This window comes from Doryrhamphus excisus, chromosome 1, assembly GCF_030265055.1.
Source record: "Doryrhamphus excisus isolate RoL2022-K1 chromosome 1, RoL_Dexc_1.0, whole genome shotgun sequence".
Taxonomy (NCBI): domain Eukaryota; kingdom Metazoa; phylum Chordata; class Actinopteri; order Syngnathiformes; family Syngnathidae; genus Doryrhamphus; species Doryrhamphus excisus.
In genome coordinates, this window is record NC_080466.1 from 5,294,607 (window position 1) to 5,306,137 (window position 11,531).

General features: G+C 40.6%; 2 protein-coding genes across 3 annotated transcripts in view; both read right to left on the bottom strand.

The window, feature by feature from the left end:
- tmod1 (tropomodulin 1) overlaps positions 1-659 on the bottom strand; it is a 34,218-nt gene extending 33,559 nt beyond the window's left edge. For both annotated transcript variants that reach the window (XM_058065552.1, XM_058065551.1), the window contains exon 1: positions 269-659. The gene's annotated coding sequence lies outside the window, so the exon portion shown is untranslated. The remainder of the gene's footprint in view (positions 1-268) is intronic.
- Positions 660-1,456: 797 nt separating this feature from the next.
- On the bottom strand, positions 1,457-11,456 carry tdrd7a (tudor domain containing 7 a). Its single transcript, XM_058065547.1, has 22 exons — positions 11,322-11,456; positions 9,397-9,604; positions 9,079-9,223; positions 8,867-8,978; positions 7,919-8,011; positions 7,595-7,629; positions 7,203-7,243; positions 6,914-7,084; positions 6,111-6,788; positions 5,840-6,027; positions 5,549-5,741; positions 5,246-5,357; positions 4,849-5,060; positions 4,486-4,620; positions 4,202-4,285; positions 3,902-4,036; positions 3,533-3,643; positions 3,285-3,441; positions 3,102-3,214; positions 2,820-3,013; positions 2,021-2,181; positions 1,457-1,824 (listed from the first exon to the last, which is right to left on the bottom strand). The coding sequence occupies exons 2-22, from the start codon at positions 9,598-9,600 to the stop codon at positions 1,604-1,606; spliced, it is 3,495 nt and encodes a 1,164-aa protein (XP_057921530.1). The 5' UTR covers positions 9,601-9,604; positions 11,322-11,456; the 3' UTR covers positions 1,457-1,603.
- Between the last annotated feature and the right edge of the window lie 75 nt (positions 11,457-11,531).

Below are 11,531 nucleotides of genomic sequence, written 5' to 3' on the forward strand. Positions count from 1 at the left end.
GTGGAAATAGTGATTTAATAAAATGTACTTGCATCCTAATGAGGAATGCTGCAATGAAATAAATTATGACAATGGCTTTTTCAGTATATGAGGAGACCCCTAAACACATCACAAAAAGGAAACCGTCGCTAGCTGCAACCTATAAATTAACAGTACTCAGTGACCAAATGCAATGTATATTAACTTTCCCATTTCATTATTAAAGTCACTCTTTGCTCATGGGAAGTCTTTCACAGGCTGCAGTATTATTTTGCATTTATTTACGTACCTCAACCAGCGCTATTTATAGCCGGGCGGCCCGGCTGGGTGACAGCAGAGACGAATACTTTGACCAGATATGGTTCCCTCAGTGCGGCGTGGACTGTCGATGCAGGGTGCTCCTCAACGGAACCGGGGATCGACTTGAAGTCCTCACTATATGACACCGTCCATGTCCTGCGGCGGAGAAAGGAAAACGGGATTGGGGCAATACGGAGCGGGCTAACAAAAGTTGCCTCCCCCTACACTGGGCGTCCGTTGGCAGTTCGAGGAGGCTGCAAGTCATCTCCCGCAAAGGGCAAAGAAGAGAGAACCTCCTCCCACCATAAACCACCCCCCATATACCCCCACGCAGGCTGCACTGTCACTCCGGTGATGTCACAAACATGTCACGGACAGGGACATACGTGTAATATGGTGTCTGAAATGTGACAAAAGTCAAATTATGTTCGCACGTGAGTATAATTATCTCCACGCGCACAGATTCAATGCCCGCGAACTCTACAGTAACATCACGCGCGTGCTGTTTTTGTATTCTGCTCGTGGTCGTCGAATTCTGCGGCGGTTTTAAAACCGACTTTAGACATTTTTATTATATTTAGTAGCGTTTTGTTTGGGACGCGGTGACACTGTTTCCAGTCGCGTATGTGTACTTTAGATACTTTTTGTCCAATTATATTTTAGCTTTTCTATGTGTTGCCATCTAAATGTAACCTGCCCAGGACCTTCACAAACAGGAGTGTTGGCCCATGTCACAAACACACATTATTATCAATGGGGCTGTTTTTTAAACAATCTGGCTTTATTTTGCAGCTGAAGGCCATATAAGCCAGCCCATAGTGACATTAGCACTTTTCCATCCTCTGATGTGTTGATCTGAGCAAAACTGTTCAACAAGCAAAGTTAGGCCCACCATGGCTAGCGAGGAGGAAATTGATTTTTTTTTACTTAAAACATTTTAGTCATGTCATTAGATAAACATTAAATATTTATTGTGAACTGCTTCAAATGATGTTATACTGTAGTGTATATTTGGAGTTGTCTGTATTCTGTGTGGAACCACTTTCGCCATATAAATGCTTGTCCTACAAAAGTCACAGTGTCTACTGGTTGTTTAAAATACTTACAGGTAAAATAATGTTCATCACAATTAAGGACAATGAAGTGTGATAAGATCCAATAATATTCTTAAACACTTTTTTTTAATGAACTTGCAACATGTTTCCAGAAACATAACAAAAACAAATGACAAAGAAAAGTGTTCCCATGTAATTTACATGCATTGAGCACAAAAAAACAAAACTAATCAAGAAGAAATATTATGATACCAAAATATTCATGTGTTCTAAGGCTCAGAACACATGTCCTCCATGAGGCTGTGTATCCAAAGGTCCTTGAACTCCACATTGGTATCCACTAAATACACCGTTAACTTGCGCCCCCACAGTTCACCCATGACCTCAGAGAGGTCCTGTACACTTTCAATCTGGGCGACAAGTGCATGCTTCTCTACATGATTCCTAAACACCATGGAGGCCTCTTCTGACCACTGCCGCTTTGGCACGCCTACAGGACAGATGTTGAAAGCAGCTTGTTAGTTGGCATAAAATACCATGCATGTTAAGGTTTCTTTACAAAGTCACAATTGAGGTCTTTATGCATATGCCCTGTGGGACACTAAATTACCAGTAATTGTGATTATGACTGTGTTTGTTACTTCACAGTGTCCTCTGCTGTGTCCACCACAAAGTTTACAACCCACCTGCTAGTTGTGCAGTGATGGCCTGGAAAGGAAGCTGTCGGAATTCCTCAATCAAGGGTTGCAAAAGAGAACTCTGAATGAGCTCATGTTTGCCGTGGTCCAACTCGTAGACAGAAATCAAGCCATTGGACAAGATCCCCTTCACCACAACACGATGCCAACTAGGTGGAGGAGGTAACACATTCCACTCAGTCTGTGCAGTTGCACTCAAAAATGGTCCAGTCCGCACTATACTCTTCGCTACCTCAGTTACATTTTTTTTTTTTCCAATAGCTCGTTATAGAAAGTTTACACATTGTAAATAAAGGTAATGGTAACCATTACTATTATTTTCCACAATGTGTAAACCTTCTATAGCGGGCCAATGTCAATGCTTTGTCGGTTTATTGTAAACAGTGAGTTGACTGTAAATAAATATATATTTACAGTGAGGTTTGAATAATGTTGGCCAATGCAACTGTAGACCAAAGCTGAGAAGGACTGAGAGCAAGATCGCCCCTATCAGGCAAACAATCAACTGATGTTCCTGTAGTAGTAAATAAATCCAGAGAGTGGTACAAGTGTTCTCTCAGGGAGGTTTGCGCAAGTATATTTAGTGTTATCTTTTCCAACTGTCATAACAATAAGAAATAATAATGCTCTGTTGAGTTACTAATACAACAAGTCTAAAGTGGTACCATGTCAGAATAATGTTCTGTACAGATTGCCATTAATGATTAACCTATGCATCTTGCTCAACTTCAGACAAATTGAATTAGAGGTGCGGGGCCAATACAGAAAATAACTGTAAAACACCTACTTCTTTTCTATTTTGGCTGCATAGATTTCTCCTTTATCAATTTGCATTGCTGTGGTGGTTTTCGCAGTCTGGTTATAGTAGAGCATCATCTCTCCCATCAAGACCATCAGTTTATGCAGGTCCTGCCATGGCTGCATCACAAAATAACCAGGGTGGCAAGCCACTGGCACGTGGACATCGATGTTCTGACCAGGCTGACAGAGAAAAAAAAAAGAGCATAGAATCATTATTTTAACTGATAATATTGTTGATCATCCCTAAGAAAGTTCCCAAGACACACACCAGGGGGAGTTCCAACAGTGGGGGCATTGTTCCTGTGGTCTTCTCTGGGGAAGGTGATTCACATGGTCCACGATGAGGTTGAGTTGTCAGCCGCTTCAAAGATGCACTGAGACCTAGAAGATGTAGACACATTTTAATTAAAGAGGCGGTGGTGTTCATGTGGTCAGGTGTACTGTATGATACCATTGTCCTTGGAGTTGCACTTGACGTCGAGTGTCTGCCACAACTCTGGACGGGTCAACTGTTGGCTCATGATCTTGTTCACTTCTTCACCGCCTGCACCCACAAAGAGGTACATGTGGACTAATCGCTCTCCTTTGTGCTCCCCTAACTTACAGATCTGAAATAGGTAAAGCAGTTGAGAAAAAATAAACTAAATGTGAGGTCATCCATCATCACATTACACCAGCTAACAAATGACAGTAAGTTACCTTCATTTTGCAATCTTTGACACCAAGGACAGCGTTCTTCAACCATGAAACAGCATCAATGCTCCAGACTCCTTCTGGAAGTGTCACATCAGCCAGACGACATTTGATCGCCTGAACATACCAAAACACACATACGCTATGATTACAAAATGCCTATTTATCAGATAACACCACCAAGTTAAAAAATCCCAAACCTCTTTTGACAGTCTACGGAATGTTTCCTGAACAATTAACATTTACTATATGTAGGACCTTGAAGGAACTACATAGGAAAATGAATCACTGCTGAGCCTTTACTTATGATAAAGATAGCAGCTAAAATGAAGGCATCAAACGGTTGGGTGCTATATACCCCGCATATAAACACACCTGTGGTGGGATGAGAGTGAAATCTTTAATGAAAAGAGGAGGAATCTCTCTTAGTTCGGTGATCTCAACAGTTGCTGGAACACCCAGATCAACTAAGACAACCTCCACAACCCTGTTGCCATGAAGGTGGCTGATCTGAAATCAAGAACAGCATTAGACATTTTTTTAAATAAAAACTTTAGCGTGGTGTCACTTTGAACACAAGAACATGTGCATTAAGTGAATAAACACTTTTCTGCAACTGCCCTGTCAAGCTTAGTCAGGTATCATTCGTTGCTCGGTTACAATAAACATGCTTACCTCTGCTCGAGACCACTTTTCTTGGTAGCGGATCAGACACACCTTGCCAATGAAAGGTTTAGAAACCAAAAACTCTGATGTCATCTAGGGGGACCATTCACAGAAAATATTTCATATAGTTGTCCATTTTTACATTCACATGTCGTGATAACAAATGAAGAATTGGAAGTTGGGTTATGAAATGCATAGTATACTTTTAAAGCTAACGTGTATTTTGCCTTTCATTGCTACTCACCATGTCTGTAAGGACCTTTATGTGTGCTCTTACAAACATTGAAAACTACCTGGGAAATAAAAAATGCTTCGGTCTCCTCCAATAACTTGCTGAGTCTCGCAGTTCCTCTGGAGGGCAGCTGGCAAAAGATGTCGCCGTCAGCACATACGTTTGTGACACATACATTGTCATATGCACAATTCACCTAAAGAGGGGAAAAAATACAATTACGCAAAGTAGTAAGAATTGACAAAGCAGGATACCTTGCAGGTGCCTGCGGTATAGACATTTGACCTTTGACAAAACAAATATACGTAAGTAATAAAGACAAAAGCTATCCTGTCTTGTATATATTTGGCTATTAATATACAATTCTGTTAAAATGTTCAATATAGCTGTCTATTCATTCTGCTACACATGTTATGACACTTACAGTTAAGGGGTTATTCATGGTTTTATCTTGCAGAGCCTTTAGGCAGACAGAGTTGATGTTGATGTCATCTTCTTGCGAGGTGTCATACAGCAATCCCTCAGGTAAGTCAATCGGGGGAGAAGGCCCCAACATCTCCATCAGAAGGATTTTTCCAGTTGCCCACTTATCCAATGAGGACAACACAGAAGGATGGGTACTGAACGCCCCTAAACCTGAGAATAATAAAGGAGGACAGTATTGAGAAGTGAGCAAAAAATGATTAAAGGGTGAAACACCTTCTAGCTTATGTTACATATTAAGTTAACATTCACTGAAATGCAGCTTGCCATTCTTCATCTTCGCTTTTCCCCTCCATCAGATATGTAAAAAGTCGGCATGTGTCATATTTCGTGTGTACCTGCCAGCCTAACATTAGTGGCCTGGAAAGGAAGCGAAAAGAAGTCCTGATGCAGCTCCAGAAGATGTTCTCTCGTCGTCTCCACAGTAAACCCATGGTCCAGATAGTAAACCTGACAAAAACAAGAACAACAAGTTCTTACTTTATTTTGGCTTTATTTTTTTTGGCTCTCTACCCGTTTGCAGCCGTGTGAAGTCTCAAATTGGGATATTAAAGTGCCTTCAAAGTATGAACAATTCTTTCACCATTAAGAGTGTACATCAAATGCAAGTAACTCTACATCACTACATCAGAGAAGGTTACCTTGACCTTGTTGAGGTTCATGACTTCCGTGACCTGAGCTCTGGCCAGTTCATCGCCACCCTCGCCCTTGACTGCTATTAGCTGACCCACAACAGGATTGGAGAGAGGATGGAGAGTGGAGCTATGTCTATAAAAGGACAGCATTGCATCTTCCATTGCCTCCTGAGCATTGGAATAGCCCTCACCTACATACCTGCACAAGGTGAACACTTTTTTTCAGTTAGGGAAAGAAATACTGCCATATACTGTATGTCTGTATTACGGTCTTCTTTACCACAGTGTGGGTCCTACCGTATGGTAACAGCATTACTGCTTTTGGCATCAATAACCAGTACAGAGGGGTACTGCACTGAAGGATGAACTAGAGAAGGAGGAACCACAGGACCAACAATCTCCACACCTGAGAGAAGACTGTGGCTTCTGCCCTCTGTGTGATCAGTTACGTCCGCGTTTCCTCTGATGGAATTATACAGAATGGCCTAATGACAGAAACAAATGCCATAAATCAACCTTCCATCATCCAAATATTCTTATTAAAAAATATATTACTTAGACTACTTACTTTCCTCTTGTCAGATGGAACAGGGTACTCAACAGTGCAAAGAAGACATAACTTATCCAGGAGATGTTCAGGGAATGGGGCCTTGTACGTGTCCATGTAAAGTTTAGGCAATGCATGGACCCATAGCCCATTGCTGTACTTGGACAGAAGTTCGTTTATCCTTTCCCACACATCAGCTGGCACAATGTCAGCACAGAACTTTGTGGGAGGAGAACGAGGGCCAGAATCAGAGCTTGAGGAAAATGTTGGTGTTAGTGGGGATAAAGCTTCAGAGGTGAGTTGATAAGAAGGAGCTAAGGTTGGATGGTTCGTTTGGGGGGAATTTTGCCTAAGTTTGCCAGTACTTGTGACAAAGTTGACATTCCTGGAAGTGACTGCAAGACTGTCCTGAACTGAATGTTGAGAAGTGACATGACAAGCGGGCTGTGGAGCTGTGGGGAGCGTTGGCTTGGCTAAGGGCTTCATGGATGGAACTCTAGGTTTTGGAACAGGGCACACTGGAAGACATGCAGCAGGTTTTTGAAACATAGAGGCCTGTGAGGACGTGGATACAGGTACAGTGCTTAACATGAGAGTGGATTTTGTGGAGCATTCAGGGGAACTGCTTCTCGGAGCATCAGAGGAAGGTAGAGGAGGGTAAATTAGGCGGTCACCGCTGGTGCTATAAGATTGCTCTACCTGCAAAGGCCATGCAGTACACTATAACCATAGCAAATAATTTTTAGTACAAAACTAAAAAACAAAAAGACAAATTAAAGATAACATAACAGTGCATTAATATTAAGTTTCACTGTGACACGTACCATACAAATGTGTTGCCACTTTTCCAGATGTTTGAGCACCCAAGGAGGGAGCGGCTGACTAAACATGTCACGGAAGATCGTCGGCAGTTTGGACATCCACAGCCCAGAGCAGTACTTTTGCAATACTTGGGTTAGTCTTCTCTGCACCAGATTCACATCATACTGGCTTGACTGTATGACGGGATTTCACAACAATGATTTTATCGACAATCTACTATTTGTGATAGGTTTAGTGTGAATGTAAATAAAGAATATACTGTATGGCAAGCGGAGAAAGTATTTTCTGTACCTCTGAACAGTTGAGTCTGGAAACTTGTTCAGGTGGATTCTCTGTGTATGGATAACAAGATATAGTTTTTCTTTAAATATACTGCATACAGCTGTAAAGAATTACACATTTCTGAAGATTATAGATCTGATGCTGTCATTTACCATTTTTTGTAATTTATTTCCTGCACTGAGAAGTAGGCTAAAATTTAGCCTTGTTTATTTGATTTTAGAATGGTTTATGTTTAATGGAATTATTTTATTCACGCTTTCTATAAAGCACTTTGAGTTACCTTATATACAAATTGTGCTCGCCAATATTTAAATACTTACTTTTTAGATAAACCTCTACCTCTTTTAAAAATCAATCAAATTCATAGGGATTGACTATAACAAACAACTTGAGGTAGGTACCTTGTGGTTTCTGGAGCTTTTCCAAATTATTGGTCCTGCAAATAGAAAAAAACAAACTTATAGAGCATTCTTTTTATCACTCACAAGAGTGGGGAGATTTGAAACATGCCTTTGCTCTTGTTGCGTATATTGAAATGCACACCCAAAGAATGGGGCCCCTTGAATCTCTAAATGTTTAGTTCTCTTGCTCAGTGTAATTACTACTCTTTTGTTTTACATTATATACTGTGATTCCAGGCTACTCATTACACTCCTTATACACTGTATAAAGTACAGTACTGACAACAGATCAATCAGCTGGTTGCTGGGCTTTTTGTATATCACCTGTCATGGGAGACACAGAGGTTCACACTTTGTTGAGAGGCAGGTTGTCTGTGTTCAACTGGTTGAGTGAATCCTTGTCTATTTTCCAATAGCCTTTCAGAAAAATGTTAGTAACATATTGAAAGAAAAATACAGTACATTAATCAAAAGATGGCATAACAAAAACACAATCATCAATCAATTATCGTGGAACCTTGGATAGCGTCATTCATTTGCAAAAAGTCAGAGACACGAGATTGGACCGGCAAGAACGAAACGGGATGAAATTTCAACATAATTTTTATGAAAAGTAGAATGAAAACACACACACACAAAAATTTATAACAGTATATTCCAATGTGCTATTTTATCATTTCTACTACATTACCTTGTATTGCTCCTAACGAGCCTACAGTCTTCTGCACTCTGTGTGTATGCTACAAGCCCTGCCTCCACCCATCGAGACAAAGAGCTGTATGAGTGGGAAAAGGACTCACTCCGTTCATGCCATTGTTCTATGGAATAAATGCTGAAACGAATGCAGAGTGAAGCCTCCTCCTGCCTGGTTGGAGGCAGGAGACAGAAAAAAACAAACGCATGCACATGGCCATATATTAAGACCAGCACAATAATCAAGTTGATTTTCCTTCATTGTGTCATTAATTAAATAATTAATTATCATACCAGGCCTAGTGCCCATGACGCTTTTTCCTGAATGTTTTAATCTCGCAAGATCTTGCTACACCCCTAATTGTTCCCACAAGAAATAATACTAATCAATTCATCGGTTCCAAAAATTGCAGTAGCCACACAAAATTGCATACCACTGTTGGGACAAAGTGCGTACAGGTGTAAATGAAAACGATCGCAAGCCAAGGCAGTTTCTATGTTAACTGAAAAACTGGGCAGTACGCTAACTAGGGTTCCACTGTTTTGCAGACAGATAGCTCCAAAAACATGTACATGTACCTGACGTCTCCCGAGGCACTGAAACCTCTGTAGCCACCATGGGATTGATAGTGGCTGGCCGGCTTGAAAGCATTACCAGCTGAAGGCTGGCGCAGAGTTGACATTGGTCTCCCTATAAACAAATCTCCATGAGGTGGTAGCAAGTAGTCTTAAAGCAGTCTTGGTCGCCTTAAAAGACAAAGGGTGTGTGGGGAGAGACAAACCTATCCTACCTCTCAACATGTAAGGGTCGGAAGCTTTGCGTCTCATCCTGCAGTTGACTATTTGGGAGCTTCCCAATTTCTTGGAACTCTTCTGCCGGGCCACCAGCTCAGCAATGTGTGCCGTCTCTTTACATACTGCTGCAAAGCATCTCAACTGTAAAATACATTGCAAGTTACAATTACAAATAGATAGAAAGATATGATGCAATGATGCATGTTCCAACAGAGATTCCCAACCAGATCTCCTGACTGTTGATTTTCTAACCACTACTTCCCAGCACTGGCACAACTCAGGATTATCTTCCAGATAATAAAATCAGTTCTTACCTCCCCCATGTGGTAGTCCAGCCGCACTACAGAGGGAATGCTCCTGAGGTAGCCTTCCAAATCAGAGAAGCCTAGTTTCTTCAGGGGGATATTATCTCCACACAGCGAGCGGAACTCTGACTGCAGTCTACTAATACACACACCCTGCTTGCTGGACTGCAGTACAGCCCGCAACATTTTTTTGATGGACTCGCAGTCTGACATCCTTCTTTAAATGCAAAGGATAAGAAAAAGAAGGTTACAAAAGAGAAACTTAAATGCAATTAATAAGACACAAAGGTAAAAAAAAGTGTTCACTGTTTTTGTCTTTGAATTTAAAAAACAACATTATTATACATTTAAGGCCAACAGTACCAACTGTAACAAGGTTAAATAGAACCTCTCTGTAATTAAGGCTGCAGACAAGTCTGAACATCTATGTGGTAAATCTTGAACAATTAAGCATTTTCTAACAAAAATATAAATAAAAGGCATTTAAATGATGGTATACTGTATGTCGTGTAATATCTGTGATGTCATTAACAAGTGAGGCCTGAGAGGTGACGTGTGTGACATCAGCTATCTAGTGTAGTGTTGCGGATTGTTAGCATGGATAACAGTGGGGAGCGTGCCTGTGACTGGCGTGAGATGTCTTATTTTCCATTATTATGTCAACTATAAGCCTTTTGGAGTGTTATTTCATGTGTAGAGGGCTCTAATGCTAATAAAAATATATATATTTAGAAGGTCTTGAAGAATTTTCTATGCTCTGCCTACATAAATAACATAGTGTCCTACTTTGCGGAAATTCACTTACTGTATCGCAGTACTGGAACCAATTAACCATGATAAAGAAAGGATGACTGTACATGGTGGGTTCAGCTACTGTATTTACAATTCTGGACTTTCTGGACGTTTATTTTGTTTTCATTTTGGTCCTCTGGTGCCATTCACACATGCCTCATTCAGGATTTGAGATATCGGCCTCCCCAATAGGTCTTGTCCTTTTGGTCCTGGACTGGGTTAACACTTGACCAAATGAACCACGCTAGCATAGCTATATGCTAATAAGCCAATAAATGTATGGATTTGAGATATCCGCCTCCCCAATAGGTCTTGTCCTTTTGGTCCTGGACTGGGTTAACACTTGACCAAATGAACCACGCTAGCATAGCTATATGCTAATAAGCCAATAAATGTATGGATTTGAGATATCCGCCTCCCCAATAGGTCTTGTCCTTTTGGTCCTGGACTGGGTTAACACTTGACCAAATGAACCACGCTAGCATAGCTATATGCTAATAAGCCAATAAATGTATTTCTTTATTACTTATCCTTGGAAGAACCAAAAACAAGCAAAGCAATAGTGTGCTTGTGTTTTTATGATAGTGTGCTGGTGGATAACTAGCAATTTCAGTAAATTTGGGCATACATTTCTGCTAGTTGACTAACAGGGTAATAGTGTTCCATCAAGTTAACTCATTAATAGAGAGAAAACAACAAATAATTTTGACATTGTAAGTGAAAATGTTATGGATGGTGCATTATTTACTATTTTTAATTCGCCAGTCTACTTCAAACACACTAGGTAAAGGCCCAAGGGAGGCGCGATTGCTAAAAGTCTTGCTAGCATCTTCTATCAAAAGCCTGGTATTACCGAATGCTCGAAGCGACTTCATTACCTCATATCATAATCATAAATTCTGTTGTATTGTTTTAATATGATAAAGAGTTGAAATCGAATACAATCCAACAATTGGCGACTTGAGTTAACTAAATTAGATAGACAGTTACCCGGATGTAAGTGCGAGTTTATTGGTTAGCTATGTTTGTAATAAACAAATTAAGAATGTATATAATTCACCAGATAATCAAACTACACGACGAAGAGTAGTCGCGTCTGCTCGATTCGATAACATATTACGACACATTCGCGAAGAAATTACCTGTCGTAGTCGAAAATTCATCCACTTGGTTTCCCTTCTCTACCTTGCCGCGTTCACACACCTAAGCGCGCTCTCGCCGAGTAGTTTACTGCCTGTTTGGAAATCGCTAAACTCGCGACACATTTAGTATTTACGAAAAACACATGCATTATTAATGTGACTGGTAATTTTATATATAAAGGAAATAAAGGAAGGGGGATTTAAAAAAAG

Bases quoted from the DNA above. Each gene is read 5' to 3' on its own strand.
- tdrd7a (XM_058065547.1), bottom strand. From the start codon at position 9,600: ATGTCAGACTGCGAGTCCATCAAAAAAATGTTGCGGGCTGTACTGCAG. The intron at 7,085-7,202 runs GTACAGAAAATA...CCCGTCATACAG, and splicing joins CCAGACTCAACTGTTCAGAG to TCAAGCCAGTATGATGTGAA. The intron at 3,215-3,284 runs GTATCATACAGT...TACATCTTCTAG, and splicing joins GTGCAACTCCAAGGACAATG to GTCTCAGTGCATCTTTGAAG.